This window comes from Psammomys obesus, unplaced genomic scaffold (assembly GCF_907164565.1).
Source record: "Psammomys obesus unplaced genomic scaffold, mPsaObe1.curated_primary_1811, whole genome shotgun sequence".
NCBI classification, from domain to species: domain Eukaryota; kingdom Metazoa; phylum Chordata; class Mammalia; order Rodentia; family Muridae; genus Psammomys; species Psammomys obesus.
Genome location: NW_026585504.1, coordinates 43,917,419 through 43,944,880, shown reverse-complemented (window position 1 = coordinate 43,944,880; position 27,462 = coordinate 43,917,419). Strand labels below are relative to the sequence as shown.

The 27,462-nt window shown below is 36.0% G+C and overlaps 1 protein-coding gene across 1 annotated transcript in view; it reads right to left on the bottom strand.

Moving 5' to 3' along the window:
* Positions 1-27,462, bottom strand: part of Cdh19 (cadherin 19) — a 58,578-nt gene that overhangs the window by 12,359 nt on the left and 18,757 nt on the right. The window contains exons 5-8 of the mRNA XM_055604497.1: positions 19,808-19,992; positions 19,027-19,280; positions 13,294-13,415; positions 2,180-2,301 (exon numbers count right to left, since the gene is read on the bottom strand). Of these exons, the coding sequence (XP_055460472.1) occupies positions 2,180-2,301; positions 13,294-13,415; positions 19,027-19,280; positions 19,808-19,992 (683 nt within the window). The remainder of the gene's footprint in view (positions 1-2,179; positions 2,302-13,293; positions 13,416-19,026; positions 19,281-19,807; positions 19,993-27,462) is intronic.

Below are 27,462 nucleotides of genomic sequence, written 5' to 3'. Positions count from 1 at the left end.
TATATATATATATATATATATATATATATATATATATATATATACATACATACATGACTGTATCTTGTTTCTCTGTGATAGAACTTGGATAATATAGTTTTATCAACAGGCTTCACCTCATGCAACATGTGGCCAGCCCCATTTTCTTTCCTAGATAGCTTTCTTTGTTAGCTACATATACCTGATATTTCTTTTTTATTTTTATTATTAGTTGCATTTTATTAACTCTGTATCCCAGCTGTATCCCACTCCCTCATTCACTCCCAATACCACCCTCCCTCTCTCATCTTCTTCCTGCCCCTTCCCAAGTCCCCTGATAGGCGAGGACCTCCTCCCCTTTCATCTGACCCTGTTTTGTCAGGTATCTTCAGGACTGGCTGCAAAGTCCTCCTCTGTGACCTAGCAGGACTGCTCCTCTCTTGTATACCTGATATTTCTATAGCATCTTTTGTTAGCTACAAATATTTGAAAATTGTAAAATATGAATTGTTAAATTTAGTATCAACTTTACTCCTTTCCCCTAACCTATGAGCAGGAAATTTAAGAGAAAACTCTTCTCCTTCATGGAATATTTTATTTGATTTCTAGGTTATCACAGTCTCATTTCCTTTAGGTTTTCACATCCTGTCTTAGTCTCTAGACAATAGTCTTTAATATCTCACAGATGCCTGATACATTCAAGTTTATCATATCCATCCATGGAATTTTTTCTTTTAATTTTATATCGATTTTCATAAGTCTACACAATAATTTAAAAGTTCAAAGCTGAAATCTTCATTTTATCACCTTGTTTCCTTATGTATTACTTCAAACAGAAAAAAAAACACATTTCTTCCTTCCAGATATATTGGCTGAAACATTTGAATTGATTAGTAGTTCACCATTTCTCACTGTACCTGAGAGCAATCTCTTACCAAATCCCTAGTCTTAAATTGTATGAAGCATCCAGTTGCTTCCACCAGTTCCTTCAAAACCTACCAGCTGCATTTCATGCCGTTGTGCTCTGCTGATCACAGGGTATGCCTTGCTATAGACATGACCCTATGCATGCTAACACCTGAGGACATGTCCAGACAACCAACTTCTAGTCGATTCATTATCTCTGAGTGTTTCTTGACCTTGTTGCTCAGGACTCAGTGGTGTTTAGAATAGAATTCCGTCTTCAGTTAAAATAATGTATCATGTGCTACACAGATCCTAATTTTAGTCTAGCAATCACCCTACTGGCTGATCTATTGCACACATTCACTGAACTCTGTTTTTAATCACAAGGATTGCTCTCAGATATGTATATTTTAGAAATTTGCTGTGACACCACATCCATCTTTCCTCCTCCATGCATCACATGTGTCAAGTTGTGTGGTCCCCTGAAAGATGAAATCCTGGAAGGGAAGGGCAGATAACGTGTGTGCCTTTTAGTCTTCTCATTATAGTAAGTGTGAGCCAATTATTGCTGCCGAGTCAAACTATCCTATGCAGATGTGTATATTCAAATCTGTATACTTACATATTATACTCAATTACATATTATATATACTTATATAATATACAAGTATATATGTTCTATAAGTACTATAATATATAACTAAAAATTATGTTGTATAATATGTTAAGTATGTGTTAATTAATTACTATATATTATATGAGTCTATATATAATCTATGTACTAATACAGAGCATATCTATATATAATTGACATCGTTATAAAACAGTTCTTCTCGACATTCTTATTTACTGGTTATTTTGTTATTTATTATATAAAAATTGTATTAGAATATTTAAATATGATGTTATAAAGTAATAAAATGAAGCATTGGTAACTTCTAAATATAAATAGATGTCTACGAAAGGATGATTTTGAAATAAGCAGTTATTTCTCCCTTTTTAAGTAGAGAGTTTGTTCATAAGGGTTTAAGCTTTGATGAAGTAAAATATTATGGTAGGAATATAATGTTATATTCTTTAACATTTCAAAATAGAAAAATATATAATAAAACTATATATACTCATAATATATGTACACATATAATACAAGGTTTATAACATAAATGACTTACTTTATATAATAAAAACATAGTTTCCTCTATTGGCCTGAATTATAAATTATAGTTAGAGAATATAAAATATGGAATGCTGGGTTGCTCTCGCTTTGGTGATCTATTGTGATCTTTTATCTTACCTCACCAGCTTCAGCATTTTCACAAACATAAGTCTCATAGAACTGAGAAAATTCAGGAGCATGATCATTAATGTTAAAAACTTCCACATAAACAGGAACTGAAGACTTCTGCTGAATATTGTCTGCAAATTGAAGATGTAGAATGGAATTAATTGTATCTCTATTAAAATTCATGCAATACATTAAGTTAGAGGTTTGTTTGTAGTTATATTTTCACCCGAGGAAAGAAAAAGATGGGGCTTATGTGATCACCAGTAATAAAGGCCAGAAAAAGAATCTATGTTCACATCAAACACTATTTATTGTGTGCATTTTATGTGCTGTGGATTTAGGTCATGATGAGAAAAAAGTGAATAAAAGAGTGTTCTATGGATACTTTGCTGACAATTAGGAGGTTCTGGAAGTGTGTATAAGTGTCCAATGCATTATAGTAGAAACAGGAATTACTATTCTTTCCAATGTTCACACTCACACACGAAAATCACTTTCATTATAAATTACCTGAAGTCCTAACAGAACTAAAAATCCTTTATAAAGGCCATAGTAAACAATATTACAAAAAACTACAATGAGGTCATAACTTACAAAGTATAAATGAATACTCAGTACAGAATGAACATAGAAAGACACAAATAGTTAAAAGTAAAATAAATCTTTAAAAATATAAATATAAGGATCACTAAACAATGAATGTTAAAATCCCTGTTTATCTTAAAATGAACTGTTTATTATATCATCATCATCATCATTATTGTTGTTGTTGTTATTATTATTATTATTTGGGAGGAATTGTTTATTTTTTTGTTTTGTTTTGCTTCCATATCACAGTTCAACACAAACGGCAGTTATGGAAGGAACTCAAACAGGAGAATAACCTGGAGGTGAGAGCTCATGCCGAGACCATGGGGGAGTGCTGCCTATTGCCTTACTCTTCGTTGGTGGTGAGGACTCCTTTCTCACTGCACTTAGGAGGCCTATCAGCTGAGAGACAACAGCATCCACTGTTGTCTGGGCCCTCCCACATCAATAATTCGTTAGGAAAATGTTCCACAGAGTTGGTTACAGAGAGTCTGGTTGGGCATTTTGTCAGTGGAAGTTCCCTTTTTTCCTGGTGATACCAGGTTGTGTCAAGTAGACATAACACTGGCCAGCACACGTGGTAAGCAATTATGAGTGAGCCATCTCCACAGCTGCAGGCCTTAATTTCTGTTGGTCCTTGAGGTTGTTGGCAAAATGAGACCTTCTTGACGTGAGTTTCTGGAGCTGGTGGATAAAATAGCTTCCGTATTCAATGCAGTTCTGGATGCAGCAATGAAAGGGATCTTCAGGTAAAGAAAAAGCAATTCCAAGGAGGAGAAAAGAAAGAAGAAATCATGGAGGCTTAGGCTTCGGTTATCCACGGAAACTGTGAGAAGTCTAAGTGGTGAAGTCTATTTGACCATCTCTGAAATTCATGCTGTAAACCAGAGCTGGCAACAGAGAGCAAAAGGCAGGGGGCGCATGGACAGACAGCCTGGGGATACTCAGGCCTACTGACCCCAGGAAAAGGAGGCAGCCTGCAGCACACCCAAGTGCCATCCTGGGGTTACAGTGTCAGCTGCTGCATTGCACAAACGAGATCTTAGTAAGGCCCTTCCTTCTGGGTCACCTGTCTCATCTCTGGGAAGGGAAAATTAGTGCTGATGGCTTCAGTGGGAGGGGATGTGTTTAGTCCTACTGCAACTTGGGATGCCAGGGTGAGCTGGTACCCCTTGGGAACATCCTTTTCTCTGAGAAGAAGAAGAGGAGAAATGGGGAAGGTGCATGAAGATGGGACTGGTAAGAGATGAAGGAGGGGCCTGGGATCAAGCTGTAAGTAATTCCATAAATAAATAAATAAATAAATAAATAAATAAATAAATAAATAGATAGATAGATAGATAGATAGATAAATAAATAAATAAAGGGAAAATGATATAGAAAACACAGATTAGTAAGACACATCAGAAAACGTTCAGATGAACTATTTATACTTTCCTAACTTCACCACTGAAGTCTGGGACCAGATGATCCCTGTGGGAAGCTGAACATTGACCTTAGTCCCCATTCACAACAGCATTATGACTTTGTTGTGACTAGAACATAATTATTGGACACTGCTACATGTATATTGGAGCTTTCTCTGTTTCCATTTGGGGTTTCGTGTATACTCAATATATTACTCTGTAAATTAAAAGTACAGTATATATTAGCCATTAAATTTATAAAAGCAAATTAAAATAAATTTTAAGATGCTTATTTTTTTTTGTAAAACATAAATGTGAACACTTACTTTTTTCTAAAAGAATATATTGTTTGTTTTTAAACTGTAAAATCTCTTTTGCTAACATTTTACATATATACATATTGGACTATATAATAAAGGAAATTAATTTATTGCTGTATAACTTAATAAAATTGGGAATTAACAAACCCATCCTTTTAGATATAAAAAACAAAAAGGTACATATATGATCAATCCACTAGAATTATATGCTTATACTTCGTAATTAATACTTAACAGCAGCAAAATCAACAGGGAAAACACATTTGAAAAGAAAGGATAGAGATACAAAAGGACAATTACTAAATGACAAAATTCACTCCATTATTTTACAAATGTAAATCAGAATATCAATACAGAGATACATTTTATTATTTTTCATACATGCATTCCACCAATAATTGCTATTTTTATTTATTTTTTAATATTAGTTACAGTTTATTAACTTTGTATCCTAACTGTAGCCTGCTCCCTCATTCCATCCCAATTCCACCCTCTCTCTCTCACCTCCTCCCTGCCCCTTTCCAAGTCCTCTAATAAGGGAGGTCCTCCTTCCCTTCCATCTGACCCTAGCTTATCAGGTTTCTTCAGGACTGGCTGCAAAGTCCTCCTCTGTGGCCTAGCAAGCCTGATTCTCCCTCGGGGTGGGGAGTGAGTCAAAGAGCCAGCCATAAAGTTCATGGCAGAGATAGTCCCTGTTCCCCTTACTAGGGTACCCACTTGGATACTGAGCTACCATGGGCTACATCCAAGCAGGGGTTCTAGGTTATATCCAAACATGGTCCTTGGTTGAAGAATCAGTTTCTTAAAAGACCCCTGTGCCCAGATAGAATTGGTCTTTGTGGAGCTACTGTCCTTTCCAGGTCTTAGTAACTCCCCCTTCTTTCATATGATTCCCTGCACTCTGCCGAAGGTTTGGTTAAGAGTCTCAGCTTCTGCTTTGATACACTGCTAGGTAATCTCTCAGAGTCCCTCTGTGGCAGGCTCTTGTCCTGTTACTTGTTTTCTTCTACTTCCAATGTCCATTCCCTTTGTCTTTCTGAGTGAAGACTGATCATCTCATCCTGGGTCCTCTTTCTTGTTTATCATTTTTAGGTGTACAGATTTTAGTATGTTTATCCTATCTTATAGGTCTAGTACCCATTTATAAGTGAGTACATACTGTATGTGTCTTTCTGCTTTGAGGATACCTCACTCAGAATGATCTTTTCTAGATCCCACCATTTGCCTGCAAATTTCATGATTTCCTTGTTTGCTGAGTAGTATTCCATTTTGTAAAAGAACCATAATTTCTGTATCCATTCTTCTGTTGATGGTCATCAGGGTTGTTTCCAGGTTCTGGCTTATTATGAATAAAGCTGCTACAAACATGGTTGAGCAAATGTCCTTGTTGTGCACTTGAGCATCTTTTGGAAATTGGGGACGAGCCTAGAACTCATTGGCACGGGAGAAAACTTTCTGAATAGAACACCAACAGCACAGGCTCTAACATCAACAATCAATAAATGAAACCTCAAGAAACTGAAAAGCTTCTAGAAAGCAAAAGACACTGTCATCAGAAAAAAACGACAGCCAGCAGACTGGGAAAGGATCTTCACCAATCCTATATCTGACAGAGGGCTGATATCCAGAATATATAAAGAAGTTAAAAAAAAAACAATAAATCAAGCAATCCAATTAAAACATGGGGTATGAAGCTAAACAGAGAATTCTGTGTAGAGGAATATAGAATGGCAGAGAAACACTTAAAGAGATGCTCAACATCCTTAGCCATCAGAGAGCTGCAAATCAAAACGACCCTGCAATTTTGCCTTATACCCATCAGAATGTCTAAGATCAAAAACTCAAGTGACAACACATGTTTTATAGGTTGTGGAGAAAGGAGAACCCTCCTGCATTGCTGGTGGGAATGTAAACTTGTACAACCACTTTGGAAATCAATCTGGTGCTTTTTCAGACAAATAGGAATAGTGATTCCTCAAGATCCAGCTATACCATTCCTAGGCATATATCCAAAAGAATAACTGGTGTTATAGCTAAGATTGATGTCATTCTAAAAGTACCACTAATATTTTGGCATTAACCTAGGTAAATACCATAAGCCTCCTAAAAGCATTCTTTTCTGAGATTTTTGTCTTTCTTTAAAATAAAAGGACATATGAACATAAAAGACTCGTTATTTTTACCTCCCATTTCGGTGAACTTGCTCTTAGAATCCTGTGTTGCCATGCTGATATAGAGGATAGGTAGAACCTAAATCTAGGTATATGACATGATTTTGGCAAGTGTGAGTGATAATTATCTGCAGCAAGGCTGATAACTGAAAGTTTAATGGAGAAGGCATTTTAGGCCATCTTTATCTCTACTCTTTTCAGAATGTTCCTTCTGTGCCTTGTCCCAAGATGACCAGGATGCTCTTTATACTTTATACTCAAAGACGTGAATGAAAGAAATTCAGCTTGACAGTGTTGACAGTTGTTGCTCTTTCATGTTACAGTTAGATGCCTTAAAGTCACTGATCCAACTTCTCTCTGCCACTAAGATATTTGGTTCCTGAAGAATAAAAAATGAACTATGGACTGTAGATTCTAAATGCTTTGCGTAATTATTGAGACAAAAAATTATTGAGAAAAAGGCTTAATAAAAAAAGTACCTGACACATGTATACATTTTCCTTTACAAAACCCCAAACTACAAGAGTCTCCCCTAAAGAGACCACAGAATAGTACTACACAAAAAATGAAAAACAAAACAAAACAAAGTAACAAAGACACCAAACAAACAAACATAATAACAGAAAAACCAACAAATTATAACTAAATTAAATTGCACATGTGTGTATTCGTTATAACATATATTGGTCATCTATTCCTGAATATGAAACCTGTCCTGGAGTGATTGATCTATCCAGTGTCACTGTATTGGAGAAAGTTTATTTTCCTTCCCTCAGCAGTTTTCATTGTCACTAGTGGTTAGATTTTCATTCCTTCATTCATTTTCTGCAGTCCATAGAAGCAAATATAGAGATCCATAGCCAGATTTTACTCAAAGAGTCTTAGACCTTGGAACACCCTGCCATAAATGAGATATCTCCATCTAATCTCGCTGACTCAATGATCAGGGGACCCCTCAGAAGAGGAATGGAAAGAGTACATTTTCCATAGGAAATGGAGAACAGCAAGATTCCATGATTCTACAAATCAACACAATATGGAAACCACTACTATAGAAGTTTCCTAAATATATACATGTTCAAAAGCCATTTAAATGGAGCCATTCCAGTGCCAGGAATGGGTTACATCTTCTTGAGTCATTGACCAAAGTGTTCCCATTGGCTTCCCTAAAACATGACATTACTGCCTTCTCTATTGGTTATTCTCCACAACATGGTAAGGTCCTGCTGCTGAAAACAATAATTACTTATTTCACAAAAAAAAAAAAAAAATTGGAGAAATCACACTGGTGTTAATACTTAGTATTATGGGGATGGGAAACGCTTTCCAGAGAAGATAGTAGATATGGATGAATGGGTTTTTTAAAATAAAATGTGAAACAATTTTTCCCTGTGCTCTGGATAATCATTCTTTCATGAGCTGTTCACATGTTTAAGGAAACACGTCCATAAGGAGCATTGATTACAAGTCAAAAGGCTTGTCTATATTTTTCTTCAAGGTCAAGTAAAGTGGTTGAACATAATTATTTTTAAAGCTGATATCAATCTCATGAATGGAAGGAAGTAGTACCCCAAACAAAGCACACCTAAAGTGGGATTAATGATTTCATTCAGCTTAATTCAGTTAAAAAATATGCAAATGCTGAATGTACTTATCAAGTGGTCCTTTTTCGAAATTTCATACATCATCCTGTATTCATTACCCTTTAAGTGTAAAAATAAAATAGTATGAGAAAATATGAAAAGCCTCTTTACAAAATGGTTTTGGTTGTGAGCAATATGGCCATATGGCATCAGAAACATATTAGCATGCACTTCAACTTCCTACCCTGATAACATTATTACTTATTCTGAAACCCCAATGTATTTATGAGATTTAAGTTATATATAAAATAAATACATTCCATTTGTATCGTTGGCTTTTCAAATGTTGGTACTTTAAATATTTGTTCTTTGTATTTTCATTTTTAATATTTGTTTGGCAAGAATAAGGTACACTCTACATCATTCTTAAATTGAGATAATTAGAATTGGCATACTTTCGCATCAAATGATTAACTCCTACATCGGTGTCATATGTTGTTTCAAAATTATGCATTTAAATTTACTAAATCCTAGGACTGTCTGATGGACTGGTTGAGTGACTTGACTGTTGGGTTAGGTTCTCACTCTGTAGCCCTTTTGACTCACAAGAATCCACCCATGATGAACTCACAGGCAATTCTTTGCCTCAGCTTTGCAACAGTAGTGATTACAGCAATGAAACACCATGTGTGTCTCATAGCTTGTTTTTATTTTTTTTTTGTCTTTGCTTTTCCTTCATTTCCCTTATGATAATTAAACTGTTTTCAATTCCTATTATTTTTGAAGTTTTTATATCTTTTTCTCTTTGCTTATGATATAACATTATAGTTGCAACATTAATATCTTATGCTTTAATTTTTTGTAATAATTTGGAAACATTTTTTAAGATGTAATTTTTCCAATGCTATGTTTTTTGAAAAAAACGTAATTGATATTGTAATCATCTCTTGAAACCTCACTATATCAAAATAATATGGCTAATCCTAACATTTTCAATGACACATGAATTTGAATGGCAAGACAGTTTCAGAATGATGAGTAATTAAGGATACATGCTTAGGAATTCTTATTTCATTCTAAGAGCTATACAACATGAACAACTTACATTCTATAACTGAGCTATTCACTGAAATTATTTTGCATTAAAATTTTAGGCATAGAAAAGAAATCATTATTAATATTACAATTTATTTAATTCCAAAATATTAGATAAATTATTTTTATATTTTCTGCTAATAATGTGCCTTATGAAGTGGAATTAAGACAATTTCACTTGAGTTTAGGATTGTATATAATGTGGTTGACCCTTCTCTTACAATTTAAATATGCTAGCATAAATTTTAGTGGTTTCATGTTTAACTTCTGTGGAACAGTGTAAATTTAGAATTTTTAGGTTAAACAGTTTTGACTATCATTGAGAGCTGCCTATCTCTTTGTGAGACTCCAGGTAAAAACAAAACAAAACAAAACAAAACAAAAAATTAAAGAAACATGGTTTTTAAAGCATTAGCAACACCAGCAGCCTTTTTTCTTTTTTTTTATGTTACTTTTTTTAATTTTATTTTTTCTTATCAGTTACATTTTATTAACTCTGTATCCCAGCTGTATCCTATTCCCTCATTCCCTCCCAATCCCTCCCTCCCTCATCTCTACCATGCCCCTTTCCAAGTCCACTGATGGGGGGACCTCCTCCCCATTCATCTGATCCTGTTTTATCAGGTATCTTCAGGACTGGCTGCAAAGCCCTCCTCTGTGGCTTAACAGAACTGCTCCTCCCTTGGGGGGTGGGGAGTTCAATGAGCCTTCCATTGAGTTCCTCTTAGAAATAGTCTTTGTTCCCCTTACTATGAGAAACCAATTGGTTACTGAGCTACCACAGGCTACATCCGAGCAGAGGTTCTAGGTTATATCCATACTTGGTCCTTGGTTGAATGTCAGTCTCAGAAAAGACCCTGTTCCCAGATATATTTGGTCCTTGTGGAGCTCCTATCCTTTCCTCGTCATACTAACTCCCCTTCTTTCATATGATTCCCTGTACTCTTGCCGAAGGTTTGTTCATGAGTCTTTGTATCTGCTTTGAAAACACTGCTAGTTAGAGTCTTTCAGATGCCCTCAGTAGACTCCTGTCATACATTCAATGCACATCCCATCTGTCTTTCTAAATGAGGATTGATCATCTTACCCCATGTCTGCTCTCTTGATTATCTTTTTTAGGTGTATAGATTTCATTATGTTTATTATATCTTATAGGTCTATATAAGTGAGTATATACCGTGTTTGTCTTTCTCCTTCTGGGATATTTCACTCAGAATGATCTTTTCTAGATCCCACCATTTGCCTGCAAATTTCATGATTTCCTCCTTTTTGATTGCTGAGTAGTATTCCATTGTGTAAAAATACCACAATTTCTGTATCCATTCCTCCATTGATGGACATCTGGGTTATTTCCAGGTTCTGGCTATTATAAATAAAGCTGCTATAAACATGGTTGAGCAAGTATCCCTTTTGTGTACTTGAGCAAATTTTGGGTATATACCTAGGAGTGGTATAGCTGGGTCTTGAGGAAGCACTAGTCCTAATTGTCTGAGAAAGTGCCAGATAGATTTCCAGAGTGTTTGTACCAGTTTACATTCCCACCAGCAGTGAAGGAAGGTTCCCCTTTCTCCACAACCTCTCCAGCATGTGTTGTCACTTGAGTTTTTCATCTTGGCCATTCTGATGGGTGTGAGGTGAAATCTCAGGATTGTTTTGATTTGCATTTCACTGATGGCTAATGAGGTTGAGCATTTCTTTAAGTGTTTCTCTGCCATTTGATATTCCTCTGTTGAGAATTCTCTGTTTAGCTCTGTTCCCCATTTTTTAATTGGATTACTTGGTTTGCTGCTTTTCAGCTTCTTTAGTTCTTTGTATATACTGGATATTAGTCCTCTGTCAGACAAAGGGTCAGTGAAGATTCTTTCCCAATCTGTAGGCAGTCGTTTTGTTTTGATGACGGTGTCCTTTGCTTTACAGGAGCTTTTCAGTTTCATGAGGTCCCATTTATTGATTGTTGCTCTTAGAGGCTGTGCTGTTGGTTTTCTGTCCTGGAGTCATTTGAGTTTTTCATCTTGGTCTTTCTGATGGGTGTAAGGTGAAATCTCATTAATTAAAGCATTTGAGTCTACAAATCTTGATAGTAGGGCCAGCAACATTGCTTGGTAGAATAGTCCTGCCACAACATCTGAAGCCTGGCTTATATCCCTGGAACTCAAATACTAGAGAAAGAGTATCAATCCCCAAATTATCCTTTTACCTCAAAATATGCCCCAGTCTATCCTATAAGTGTATCCTTATACATGTCCATAAACACGTAAAACAAACAAATAATAAAACATAAGTAGACTGTTTATGGAACATAAAGATTCTTTCTAATCATTTATTTTGAAATACACTTAAAGCACGAAGATAAATTATTTATTTTATTCTCCTCATCTGTGACAAATACTGACAGTGACTTATTTCTATAGCCTTGACAATTTACAATCATTAATACCTGAATGTCATTCCACAGAGAATTCTTTTTATTTCTATTTTTCTCTCGAACAACTTGATTTCTTTTCACAGTAGCTTTGCAGAGTTGTATAATAATTTAGTCTCAGAAACCCAAAATGGATAAAAACTGTGATGTCTAGTGTAAGCATCTTCATGTTATCTGACATGGAAAACCTTGCCATTTTTCTGTCTGCCACAAAAAATTTCCTATATGCAGTTTTAATCTTTCATCGTGCTACAGTGTTAAATGACTAAATAACAAGAATTATCTGGCAATTTTCATATATGTTACCATTAGCTTTAATAATAGTTGACCACATAAATGATTGATTCACAATTTAAAGAGCAATAACTGAGCAACCAACTGGTATGCTTTCATCTATTTGCAAAAGTAAAAATGGAAGAACAAAGTCCTGCTCTCTGACTGTCTGAAGCAGAAGCTATGAGCACAATTTCAAAATGAATTACTTTTTTGTGATATACAGATAACCAATGAAGGCTTTTGGAATTGTCTATATTCTGCAACAAATTTAGAATAAAATAAGGTTTATGTTAAATGTGATTTGGTACTAATTTACAAAATTGGTTCGAATATTTTATCTGAAAAAGAAGATGAGGAAAAGACATTTATTTCAGTTTCCAAATATTAGGACAAACGTATTCACTGTCTATCCTACCATGGTTGGAAGAAAATAAACCCTTGGTGTTGGAGGCACATGCCTTTAATCCCAGCACTTGGGCTGTAGAGGCAGGCAGATCCCCATGAGTTCAAAGCCAGCATGGTCTTTACAGTGAATGCCAGGACAGCCAAGACTGTACAAAAAGAAAGCTTCTCTCGTTCTTTGAGAAAGAAACCTCTCTTTTTGAAAGAAATCTCTCTTGTTCTCACTCTCTCTAGAGAAGAGAAGAAAGAAAGAAAACTTAAACTAACAAAACAAAACAGAAAGCCCACACACAAAAACAAAAGTCCTAAAATTCTACTCAGTGTCTTAACAGTTTGCAGAGTAGTTATTCAGAGACAAGACTCCATCCTGTAAATGGAGAATTTAGTGGGTAATACCTATTTAGTAACATCATGACTGTCGTTTTAAAAGTAAATGATTTTTCAATATATATATATGTTTTCCATTAAACATACAATTTAAAAATAAACATGGACAATATAAGTTAAAGTTTATGAAACAACCATTTATTTTTATTTGTCAATATAAATATATAACCAAGAAAAAAAGCACAATGACACATTGTGCTACATAATAGATACATTTTATATATAAAGGTAATTTTTATTATCTTCTGTGTTTTATTCAACCTTTATTTTTTTATTAAGCCAAACATAATAAATAAGAATAACTTAGAATTTAGTAGTAAGGTTATGGAAACTTTAAATTGCATTAGAAGATACTAACTTATAATAAGAAAACATATATATATATTAAATATATATCAGATTCCAATTTCAACACTGTGTAATTATTCACAAAATACAGTTATCACGTGTGCAGCTGGTTAGTGAAGACTTACTGGTTTCTGTAGCTGTGACACTCAGGTTGTGCCATGCACTGACCTCCCTGTCAAGCTTGTTAACGGCAATGATTGTTCCATTGTCATTTATATCAAACATTTTGCTTCCATAGAGAGAATATCTGCACCAAAAAGAGAAAAGACAACATCCAGGTTGCATTATTTTATAGCAAAGCTATATTGACCACCTACTTTAAAAGCTTCAAGACATATCATTAAGTGGATTCTTCCCATAGCTAAGATGATGCTCATTAATTCTCATAAACTACATTCACATATCAAAGATTTTGCTCAGAATAAATGCTGTTTAAAAACAGACAGGAAGAGGACGGGAGCTCCACAAATAAATCAACAGAACCAAAAACTGGGCACAGGGGACTTTTCTAAGACTGATACTCCAACCAAGGACCCTGCATAGAGATAACCTAGAACCCCTGCACAGATGTAGCCTATGGCAGCTCAGTGTCCAAGTGGTTTCCCTAGTAATGGGAACAGGAACTGTCTCTGTCATGAACTGATTGGCCTGCTCTTTGATCACCTTCCCCTGTAAGGGGAGCAGCCTTATGAGGCCACAGATGAAAACAATGCAGCGACTCCTGATGAGTCCTGATGAGACCCGAATGAAGGAAGGAGAGGAGGACCTCTCCTATCAGTGGACTTGGGATGGGCATGGGTGGAGAAGAGGGAGGGAGGGTGAGATTGCTAGGGAAGGAGGAAGGGGCCTACATGTAAAATACAAAGTGAATAATCTGTAAATATTAAAAATATAAATAAAATAGAAACTTATGAGCAAAAAAAAGAAAAAAAACATGAAACTACAATGAAAAAAAAAAAAAGACCCTTGAATTTGATAGAGAAGAGGAGGGTTGTATTGGAGGATTTGGAGGAAGCAAAGGGAAGAGGCAAGTAATGTAATATATTATAATCTCTAAAATTATTATGAATATTTTTGAAAAGAATAAAAGATTTGTAATTAAACTATGGTACTATAAATGCAAATACATTACTCTTATATCATGAGAGAATTTTAATTGCTGAATGACTTTGTCAAAAGTAGTTATAAGAGTTATGTTTCATATAGACGAAAGCACAGCTAGGTCATCAGTGAAGTGTGTGACTGTCAACCTGCTATTTTTTCTGCTTGAGGACTAAGCCCTTTCCTTAGTACAGTCCTATCCTGGAAGTCTTTATTTTATACCATGGACATTTAAATCAATAACTTTTATCACGTATGAAAATATGTTTATCTATAAATGTTTAAATCAAGTATTTTTATAGTATTTGGTAAAAATAAACTTTCATTGCATACTCCCAGAACCCAATCAAAGGAATGATTCATGGTAAACAATGCTTTGATTAACTGTGAGAGATGTCAGGTCTGACATGGTTGCAGAAGCAGCTGCTTGACACAGTTCCATGCTCACCCAGGAGAAACATCTCTGGATTATGAGTCCACATATGGCGCTGCCTTTCCCTACGTGTCTGCCTGCTTTGTTTCTTACTGCGACTCCCATCTTTTTCCTTGAATTCACCCTAGTCAATGAAGCTGGTAAGACATCAACTGGGACTGGAAAATAAGGAAATGGCTCAGAAACAACCACTGTGGAGGAAGCATTCCTCTTGGCTGTAAAGACAGTGAATCCTGAAATATCTGAGTAAGAAACTGAATCCACAGAGGTCTTTGTGCTAATTGTTCCCTGAAAAAACTTTAGTCAGCTCATTAATATCAAACAATATCATGAATTGTTAGAATTTCTACACGCAGCCCCCAGAGTGCTGCAGTCAACAAGGAATTAGATCCTAGAGAAACTAAAACTGTGTCTAGATTTATACTAAGGATTAGTATATGAGGAAGCGGCTAGAGACCCTCTGAAAGATCCCTCCTTTTACAAAAGAAGTTTAGAAAAAGCTCAGAAAGAACTCTGTGTCAGGCTCCTGACTTGTTCCCTCTTTTCTCCTTCTTCTGATGTCCATCCTTTTTGCCTTTCTGGGTAGGAATTGAGCATTTTAGCAAGAGTCCTCCCTCTTGATTAGTTTCTTTAGGTGTACATATTTTAGTAGATTTATCCAAGGCCTGCCTCTGACATGAACTGATTGGCCTACTCTTTAATTACCTCCCCCTGAGGGGGAAGCAGCATTACCAGGACACAGAAGAAGACAATGCATCCACTCCTGATGAGACCTGATAGACTAAAATCAGAAGGAAGGAAAAGAATACCTCCCCTATCAGTGGACTTGGGGAGGGGCATGCATGCAGAGGGTGAAGGATGGGAGGGATTGGGACTGGAGGAAGGAGGGAACCACAGGGGGGGATACAAAGTGAATAAAGTGTAATTAATAAAGAAAAAAAGAGAACTTGCTCAGCTACAAACAGCAGCTAAGACTTAAAAACAGTCTAGTTTGTTTAGCACTTCTTTGTTCTTATGCCACTTAATGTAACTGCAATGTTTTTCCCAGATGACCTATGATGTGATGGTTTGTCTGCGAAAAGCACTGAGAAAAGGGTTAAATATGCCTGCTGCTTGCATTGTAATAAGTGTACCATGTTTGTATAGTATATTTTGTTTTTGAGTTCTTGGGAACAGTCACTCTGCACCATGTATGTAGAGTACAGATTGTTATATTCTGTTTATTCTCATCTTTGGGTCTTTGGGGAAAAGCCAGTATTCTTGGGAAATGTGAAAATGTTTTTGATCATATAGAAAAATATATAAGGAAATGATTTAACAATAAAAGACTGGAATTGACTCTGCTCAAAAAAACAAAACAAAACAAAACAAAAGCAAAAAAGCAGACACCAGAGAACAACCTCTTAAAAGGAGTCATCTGTTAGTTTGTACTTCTCCCTGTGTGTGAAGTGACTTTTCTCTTGAATCCATCTATTTCTCCCAATCTCAAGAGGCACAATTGGCTGAGGCTGGTCCCTGGCAAAGAGAGTCACCAAGACAAAAGGCAGAGGGCTTTTTACTGCAGCTGTATTTTGTTCCCAGGATTGTTCTTGGTCATGAAATCGTGCCTCCGGTGTTAAATGTTTACATTCAATTTGTAAGACATATTTATTCTTGTTGGATGTCAAATAAAAGCTACAGAACACAACCTAGCAAAAGGATCTGCTTTCGAGTTTCCCCAGATATAATCTATAGTGCATGTTTTTAAATTGATGTCCTGAGAAATTTCTGGGAAGGGGCTGCTCTGATCATATTTAATGTATGCATGCTGATGCTTATTTACATGTCTTTATGTTCATGATTTTCTGATTAAACAACCTTCCTTGAATCATTGTTCTCTTTGTTATATTTATTTTTTAAAAAGTGCACTGAAACCTTTGTGTAGCATCAGACTGTGTTCTATACCATTCTTTCACATCCTCAGATCCCAGGTCTCACAGACACGGATCTGCACAGGTTGGCAAAAGTTGACCCAGTAACACTTAATTATTTTGGAAAATAAACTTCAAATATTAGAAATAATTTCATCTGGGTTAAACATATTGATGATAAATTTGATTAATTTTCTTGGAAAGTATCTGGGTTACAAAATTTTTCATGTAAAAGTCTGAAACGATTGTAAATCTACAAAAAAAATAATTCTTTGAGGCACTCAATGTTTTATCTGGTTGAGAATGATTAATAATGAATGTCCATAGAGGAGGACAGTCCTGATGAGACCTGATAAGCTAGGATCAGATGGAAGGGGAGAAGGACTTCCCCTATCAGTGCATTTAGAGAGAGGCAGGGAGGAGATGAGGGAGGGAAAGGTGAGGATGTGAGGGAAGGAGGGAAGGGGCTACAGCTGGAATACAAAGAGAATAAAATGTAATTAATGTAAAAAAACAAAATTAAAAAAATAGAGTAAAACCTGGAGCTTACATGGCTTTTTTTTTAGATTTTTTTTATTATCAGTTACATTTTATTAACTCTGTATCCCAGCTGTATCCCGCTCCCTCACTCCCTCCCAATCCCACCCTCCCTCTCTCATCTCCACCCTGCCCCTTTCCAAGTCCACTTACATGGCTTCTTATACAAACACTTTCTTGAAGACTTTTCACAAAAATATCTGAGATTTGCTATATTAATGTGGGAGGAAGGAGTATATTTTAAACCTGAATTGAGATGTTTCTAAAAATATCCTAATTTGAGGCGTGGTGTTCAAAAGAAGTTTAAAATATGACTTCTAGAGAATAGTACTTTAGACTAGGATTCAATTTTTAATTTATTCAATGGGAATTATTTAGAATCATTTTACTTAAATATATAAATGTGTGTGCATTTTTGGTTTAATAAATTTTCTGGCAAAATTAAGCAGTCGTTTAATGGTTGTATTTAACATATAATCCTGTTTCTGTAAAGCACCATTCCAAATAATCCCATTATAAGCTTGATAAGAAATGATGATTTTTCATAAATCAGTAAGCATCTACTAACAATTAGAAAGAAATATCAAGATCAAATAAATTGATGCATATCCCATAAAAAATTAAATTAGAAATAAAAACCGGTATAGGAATTACACTGATTTAGTAAATTGTTTGTTGTAGGCTGTCCTCCAAGTATTATGACTTCACAGGTGCTGAGACGTTAGCTAGGCTGCTAGGGTCAGACACCATTATCCTCCTATTGAGTGTTTCTTAGGTATAATTAGAAAGCTGTTGGTTTGGTTATTACTAAGCTATGGGTTCCACTACTGAACCCTTGGCAATCAAATCACACAGCTGTGGAGTCCAGCCCCAATGCACAGCTACAAATCATTCCCACACCTGCTGATACTGGAATATTGCTGAAGAGCAGCAGAAAAATATGTAGGAGATAGAGGAACAGAGGGACTTTTGTAAGATTGTATTTTCCAGTAATGTCGGCAGATATAGCCATGAAGCTTCATAAACATGGCTGACTAAACATGAGCTGAACAGTGACAATATCAATAGACACACCAGAAGACATGTTAAAAACAATAAAATATTTTAAAATTCGGTGGATAGCAGAGATGGGAAGATGGTTTAATGGGTAAAAGCACTTACTGTTCCTTTATAAGGACCATGTGAAGATTTAATTTGTCGTCTTGTGAGAATGTAATGTCAGTACTGCGGATCTTAGAGTACCTACAATGCCTGCGGACTGCCAACCTAGTCCATGTTCAGTGAAGACTCTGTCTCGTAGGAATAAGACAGAAAACAACGAAGCAGGACAGACACCTGGTGTTGTCTGACCTACACACACATACACAAAACACACATCCGTGTGCACGCACACATGCACACACACGCAATCACAAGTGTATCTCACTGTAGTTTAGGTGAGGATTGCCTATTCTTACATTTTTTTTTTTTGCCTTGACCCTTGACTTTTCCAATGCATTTTGAACAACACAGAAGCTATTTAAACTTACTTATTTTATTCTTACGAATCTATTAAGTTACACATCAAGAAAAATAGTTTACAAACGTCTTGTTTTGTATTTCCAAGGAACATTATTTCATTCTAACACATTCTGTCTTTATTTTAGGAAAAAAAACTTATTTTATTAATTAAATTTATTAATTTATTTCTCTGTTTATTTATTTCTATCCTGAATGTAGCCCCTCCCTCCACTCCTCCCATTCCCACCCTCTTACTTTCCCCTTTCCCTCCTACCCTTCTACTTAGAAAAGGGTATTCCCCCATACCAACCCAACCTGGCATATCCAGTTGAGCATTTATGAACACTATGCTAATGTGAGTAAATCTAAACACCTACCTTATAGGAGATTGCCTTCGATCTGGGTCCATGGCAGAGACTGTCCCTACAATTGTTCCATATGGATTTTCTTCAGAAATTTCAAATATGTAATATGGTAAGAGGAAAAAGGGAGGTTCGTCCTCATCTTCCACTTGGACTTTAATGTATGTTGTGGAGGGGTTAACATGGAAAGGTGCAAGCTCTTCATCAACATGGCGGTTTTTTACTTTGGCTCTAATGCCATAGTGGCTCTGCTGCTCAAAGTTAATGTTCTACAAATAAATACAGTGTGTTCAGAAGAAATAATTTCAGTGAACCAAGGTTTCACTTCAAAAAAAAAAAAAACATTAACTTTTTATGTCTCAATTATTTTCTTCTGGATTTCATTTTAATATATGTAAATTAATTTTCTATAATCATTAATCAGGTATCAAAATTAAAATTTGCTTATTTCACTACTACAAGCTTCTTTGAAATAACCATAGTTTAACTTAGAAATAGAATTATACATTTATTGGCTTAAATATTTTAGGATAGTGGGAGTTGTTTTCTTATTAAATAAGGTACTTTTCATTTAAAGTATTCTTCATTTGAAATACTCTTAAATGTAAACATGTAAAATATAAAGTCCTTTAAAGGTCCACACCACTCATTTCTAAATTAATGTATTCCCAAGGTACATATCATTATCTCAGTTCAGTTTTTAGTGATGCAAAGCATAGGCAACAACCTTACATAATTATATGTATTTGATTACCTTTTGCACTATTTTCAACGCTAATGATTTAATTGCATGTACCTTTTTTAGTATAACTATCCCTTCTTGGGTCTTATTGTCAGTGATGATGTCAAATGTTTGTGAATCATCCTCTTCGATGCTATAGTCCATTTCTGCATTCTCTCCTATGTCATCATCGTATGCCATAATTTTTCCTATCGATGTTCCATTGGGTGCAGATTCAGATACAGTGAAACGGTAGAAACCTTTAGAAGCAAAAATTCCAAATATTTTGGATAAGTTTTGATCATGTGAAAGTCCCAATTTTAACATATTTTCTTTGTGGTCTCTAGAAAAAATGCCTTTTCTGCTAGCTAGTATTTCTATATTTTAATATTGTCCGTAATAATTATGCATCTAGGTATGTACATTCTCTTTTATTTGAAACAGGGCCTTTCTCTAACACCTAATAATCGGATTTCTCTCTAACATGTATGCTACCATAATGGTGCATACTTCCAAATTTCTACTTATCTCTTTCTTCTTAACATTATTGATTTATTTTTATTGTATACTACTAATCAAACCAAATAACATTTGGCTAACAGTATTCCTGAATTTTGCTTGAATAGTTTCTGATGGCTGATGTTCACAATGAATTTTAAGTATAAAACGAGGTTGTGCTCAAATCAATAAGTTTTAATTGTAATGGTTTAATTCTGAAATACCTTGTTTCAACATAGACTCCTTACAAAGCCTACTTCTAGAATTTTATAATGATATGAGTTTATGATCTTGAAAATGAGACGGTGAATAGCTATTATAGCTGTAAGTGCTAAGTTGCTATTATCATGGAATTGTTTAACATTTTTGGTAATGTAAGATTCATTCGTAGTTGATAAGACTCTTGTATACAAAATGTAATAACCGGTAGTTGAGGGAATAAAGTTCTAGCAATACCCAAAATACCAATGTCTTTAGTGTTCTAAGAACAGAGGAGAGGCTAGATGTTAGAGTTTGGTTTATGTTGTCATGGACAGGGCAATAATAGATTATTTTTTGAGCATTAACTACACAGTTTCTACCAAGGATTTGACTGTTTTCCCTGAGTGAGATGAAATGTTACTGTGGGTGAGTGGATCTACGGTGCAACCAACAATTTCACTAAAGCTATGTTGGATAGAAAAAAAAATCAATGATATAAGCAGAAATATTACATGAGAACCTGTTGCAATGAGATGAGAAATGAAGGTATTGACATGAAACAAAGACAGAGAAGTGATGTGGAGGAAAACACTTAGTTATTTAAAGATTGAATCAAGAGAATTCCCAGACTATTCAAGTTTTGGTAGAAGAAATCAAGTATAAAAATAAATGGCTGAAAATCTCTAAAAAAAAAAACCGTTTTCACTTATCAAATGATAATGAGCTGTGTATGTGTGTGTCGGGTTTGTGGTGTTTTTCTGTATGTTTCTGTTTGAAGCGCGCGTGTGTGTGTGTGTGTTGCGTTTCTGCATGTTTGCATGTGCCCGTATGCTAATTTGCTCACCGACTATTGAAAACAAGAACTACCAGAAAGTTTGCAGTATGAATCATCAATTCAAACAGACTAAGAAATTAAACTTAAAATTGATTTGACGCTGTATATTGTGAATTAAACAATCTTTCATTATACATATACTGTAGTGTTTCAATTGATTAATTCAATAAGATTGATTTCAATCAATTCAGGCAACAAGATTTCTGCATGGGCAACATGAAACTTGAATTTGTTGTTAACTGGGATGGGAAATACCTAAGGGTAAGTGATTTGAGGGATATTTTACACCACAGCATGAACTTCACAAAATATGTCACATCTTACAATTGTGGCACCTATACGAAGGAGGAAGTTGCATTATATTCTAACAACACTCCTGTTATAGGTGCTATATGTGTCTTTTTAAATTGCTGAACAATGTCATTATAGAGTACACAGCTTTCTTTTGTTAGGCTAGATTTGATACTGGTGGGATTCAAAATTATTGGCTGGGTAGGGTTATATCTACAGTCTTTAGATATGGGGCTTTTTATACATTATTACACATTAAAATCTACTGTAACTATCAACCTAATAAAACCATGAATGATGCCAAGGTTTAAAGTTCAACTTGTTCACAGCTACGGAATGGTAACCCAGGACATGTATGTAACCAATTAGGTAATGTGCCGTCCCTATCAATGTAGGTGCAGCTACATGAGAATAACTGCGAAAAGAAACACCTTTGTAGAGTGTAAAGAGTGCGGCAAGGGATAGATGGACAGGGAAATAAAACATAACTTGCTCAGGATATACTCTCTACTATTGGAAAACTGAAGAAGAAGAAGAAGAGGATCCATGATTTGGAAATCACTGTACCATACAGAATGAGACCAACTCTTTAAAATACAAAAACAGAACAAACTAAGAAATAAAAGACAAAAAATGCCAAATAAAAAGACCATACAAAAAACTTGTCTCTGCAAGACAATTTGGCAGCATTGATCACTCACAGTCAGTACCTGAGCAACAGGATAACGGTCAAAGCAGTGCAACTGACATGCCATGCTTTGAACCCCAAACACCATCTTTGTTTTCCAGGTGAGAGGAGAGCACACCGCAAGAGAAATGAGCAGGTCCAACCTCGGGTCAGCCAGCTAATCACAGGAAAAGTTTCCAAGCTTCTTCTGTCTCAGCTCCTAGCCCCATGCCTACTCTCACTGTCCCTTGGATACATTCTGGTGGGTACTGGGGGCCTGCAAATGCTCAGGATCTACAGAACAATCTCAGCTGTCACTTCAAAGCTTAATCCATCTTCCTAATGAGACTAACCAGACCTCTGAGCTCACAGAATCTCCAAATTGATTGCACTCAGCTACAACAGTGTCTGAGCACAGTTTTTGGATGGCTGGAGCCTATTGTGCACAGAACAAGAAAACCAGCAGCCGTACTGCTGACCGACGACTTCCCCTGCCAAGAGGAGGGTCCTGGGCTCCTGAGGAGTCCATTTGGTCCCCAGGATCATACATCTGAGAAGAGACATGGGCAGTTCCCTAGGAACTGAATGCCAGTCCAAGACTACACCCACTAATCCAAGCAGTGTCCTGCTTAGGGTTCTTTCCCGCCATCTTTCAACTTCAGTTGGCACCCGGAACTACCAGTAAAGAAAGAGACAACCAGATGACTAAAGGCCAGTGTGAAAATACAATGAACAAAAGCAAGGGTAATATGGCATCTCCAGAACCCAGTTATCCCATGGCAAGCAGCCCCAGATACACTAACACAACTGAAACACAAGAAAAATGAACAAGTCATTTAAAGAAATGCAGGAAAATACAAACAAACAGATGAAAGAAATCAATAAAATGCTTCAAGATTTGAAGATGGAAATAAAAACAAAAATCAAAGCACAAACTAAGAAAATCCTGGAGATGGAGAAGTTGGGTAAGAGAACAGTAGCTATAGAGATAAGCATTGAGAACAGAAAACAAAAGGGGGTGAAAAGAATCTCAGGTGTAGAAGACACAATGGAAGAAATCCATGCTTTTCACAAAGAAAATGTTAAATCTAAAACAAATAAACAAACAAAACAAAACACCTGCTTCAAAACATCCTAAAATTAAGGACATCATGAAAAGACAAAACATAAGAATAATGGAAATAGAAGAAAAGATTCCCGGGTCCAAACTAAGAAAATATTTTCAACAAAATTATAGAAGAAAATTTTGCAAATTTTAAGATAGAGATACCTATAAGCATACAAAAGACCTACAGAACACCAAAAAAATTAGAACAGAAAAGAGCACCCTCCACCACATAATAATCGAAACACTAATTGTACAGAACAAAGAAAATATATTAAAAGCTGCAAGGACAAAAGGCCAAGTAACATATAAAGGCAAACTTATTAGAATTACACCTGATTTCTCAGCAAAGACCATTAAATCCAGATGGGCCTGGGCAGATGTCTTATAAACCCTAAGACACCAGAGATGCCAGTCCAGACAACAATACATAGCAAAATTTCAATCTCCATAGATAGAGACAACAAGAAATTTCAAGACAGAAGCAAATTTAAAGAATATCTGTGCAAAATCCCAGCCCTACAGAAGATATTAATATTAACTACACCCCAAAATATAGTAGATATAAATAACTACAGAAAAAAAGAAAAATAAAGTAGACAAGACAACTACCAAAACCAACAACAAAATAAAAGGAAATAACAGTCACCGGTCAGTAACCTCTGTCAACATCAATGTATTCAACTCTCCAATAAAAAGGCCTTTCTTCTTTTGAATGCTCAACACTGTCTCCAGTTAGACCAACGGAAAGATCTGCATTATGTTGCAGAACGCAAAGGACATATAAGCAAAATACCAACTGTGTGGTGGCAATCATCAGGGAAGAATGAAGAAGAGCTGGTGACAATGGGTAGACCGGGCCACACTCAACTTCCTGCAGTATTTTACAAGAAGCTGCAGTGAAAGCATAAAGGCTGCTAGGACCCTGCTGAGTCCTGCTTAATTACAGAGCAATTGTTGGTGCTGACTACAGGTAGACTCACCCAGAGGGCTGGCCTGTGCTAGAGTGATTACTTTTGGACAAGGTTTTCTGAACTTCCGAGTCCTTTGTGGCAAAATAGTTTTGGAGTGCATATCCCAAAATATAAACATGGCCATAAATTGAATACATGTGCTGTTGTCACTCGATGTCAAATACAAAGAAAGCTTTCTGTTTTGTTTTTGCATTAAAAAAGATAACTATCAACAACAACAAAAAAAGATCCAGACTGTCAGAATGGATGCATAAATCAGATCCATCATTCTGCTGCATTCAAGAAACACACCTCAGCCACAAAGATAGATATTACCTAAGAGAAAAGGGTTGAAAAAAAAGGTTTACTAAGTAATGGACCCCAAAACCAAGCTGGAGCAGCCATTCTAATATCTAATAAAATAAACTTTCAACCAAAATTAATCAAAAGAGATGAGGAAGGACATGTCATGCTCACAGAAACAAACAAACAAACAAACAAAAAGTTCCCTTGTTTACTTCTGTACCATAATCAATTTAACTGGATTATCTGGATTTTGGGTGTTTCATTTCTTGAGTTCTTTATATATTTTGGAGATTACTCCTTTGTCAGACGTAGGATTAGTAAAAATCTTTTCCGAGTTTGTAAGTTGTCATTTTGTTTTGTTTTACAGTGTCCTTTCCAGTACAGAGGATTTTCAGTTTCATAAGGTCTCACTTATTGTTGACCTTAGAAGCTGAGCTGTTGGTCTTTTGTTCCAGAATTTGCTTCCTGTGCCAATTAGTTCAATCCTCTTTCCTTCTTTTTCTTCTAATAGATTTAGTGTGTCTGGTTTTACTTTGAAATTTTTTATTTAAATTTTTATATTTTACATGAATTACAGTTTATTCACTTTGTATTCTAGCTGTATCCCCTTCCTTCCTTCCTTCCCAATCCCATTCTCCTTCCTTCATCTCCTCCTATGCCTCTCTCCCACTACACTGATAGGTAACCCTGGATGTCCTTAGTCATCAGGGAAATGCAAATCCAAAGGACACTCAGATTTCTTCATACACCAGTCAGAATTGCTAAGATCAAAAATTCAAGTGACAGCACATGCTGGCAAGCATGTGGAGAAAGCAAAACACCCCTTCATTGCTGGTGGGAGTGCAAACTTGCACAACCACTTTGGAAATCAGTCTGGTGCTGTCTGAGAATACTGGAAACAGCTCTACCTCATGACACAGCTATACCACTGTTGTCAAATACCTGAAAGATGCTCCACCACAAAACAAGGAGCATTGTTCAACCATGTTCAGGTTTATTCCTAAAAGCCAGAATATGGAAACAACCCAGATATCCCTCAACTGAAGAATGAATACAGAAATTGTGGTACATTTACACAATGGAATACTGCTTGGTTATTAAAAACAAGGAAATCTTGTAATTTGCAGGCAAATGAAATGGATGGAACTAGAAAAGATCATCCTGAGTGATGTAACCCAGAGGTAGAAAGACTGGCATGATATATGTTCACTAATAAGCAGATATTAGCCATATAATACAGGATATCCATACTATAATCCATAGACCTAAAGAAGCTAAATATCATGGAGGACTATGAGAAGGATGCTTAATTCTCATTCAGAAGAGCAAATAGAATAGACACCAGAAGTGGTTGAAGAGAAAGAACTGGATGAGAACCTATCTTAGATTGCCTCTGAAAGATTCCACACAACAGGGGATCAAAGCAGATGCAAAGATTCACAGTCAAACTTTTGGTATAGTACAGACAGTCCTAATGAAGAATGAGGGGGTAGAAAGATGCAGAGGGTAAAGGAGCTCCAAAAAGACTTACAGAACTTACAAATTTGAGTTCAGGTTTTTTACAGAGACTGATGCAGCAACAGAGGACCATGCATGGGGAGAACCTTATCCCCTTGCTTAGATGTAGCTTACAAGTAACTCAGTCTCATTGTGGGTCCTCTACTAAGGGAAGCAGGGACTATCTCTGCAATGGACTATACTTTGATCACTTCTCACTGTCTGAGTGACCACGCCAGGCCAAAGAAGGAGAGGATTCTGGCAGTCCTGATGATACTTGATAGGCAGGGCTCAGTTGGTAGGAAAAGAGGATGCCCCCTTTCTGATGAATAACACCTCCAAAAATATATTCATGTCAACATCTTGTGGTTTCATTAATGTGTTTCTTGAAATACCTAAAGGAATCAAGCTTGCAGATAGAATTACATGTGAATAAGTTAACTCTGACAAGAAGAATTTATTTTGACTCATTTAGCGTCTCACTAAATCTAGTCATGTGAGTCCATAAAAGAAGAGATAGATAGGAATTGAGCATTTTAGGAAGAACCCTCCTCTTGATTATTTTCTTTGGGTGTGCAGATTTTAGTAGGTTTATCCTATATTATATGTCTATATGAGTGAGTATATACCATGTGCATCTTTCTGCTTCTGGGATTTCACTCAGGGCAAAGAGGATGGACATCAGAAGGAGAAAAGAGGGAATAAGTCATGAGCCTGACACAGAGGACCTCTGAAAGGCTCTGCCTTGTAGACTATGAATGCAGATGCTGATACTTATGGGCAACCTTTGGGCAGAGTGCAGGGAATCTTAGGAAAGAAGTAGGAAACAGTAAGATCTGGAGAGGACAGGAACTCGACAAGGAGAGCAACAAAACCAAAAAAAATCTGAGCACAGGGGTCTTTCCTGAGACTGACACTCCATCCAGGGACCATGCATGGAGATAAACTAAGACCCCTGCACAGATGTAGCCTATGGCAGTTCAGTATCCAAGTGGGTTCCATTGTAATAGGAACAGGTACTGTCTCTGACATGAACTGATTGGCCTTCTCTTTGATCATCTCCCCCTGAGGGAGAAGCAGCATTACCAGACCACAGAAGAAGACAATGCAGCCACTCCTGATGAGACCTAATTGACTAGGATCAGAAGGAAGGAAAAGAAGACCTCCCTATCAGTGGACTTGGGGAGGGGCATGCATGCAGAGGGCGGAGGAAGTGAGGATGGAGGGAACAACAGGGGGGATACAAAGTGAATAAAGTGTAATTAGTAAAGAATTAAAAAAATCTCCAAATAAAAAGAAGAAGAAGAAAAAGAAGAAGAAGAAGAAGAAGAAGAAGAAGAAGAAGAAGAAGAAGAAGAAGAAGAAGAAGAAGAAGAA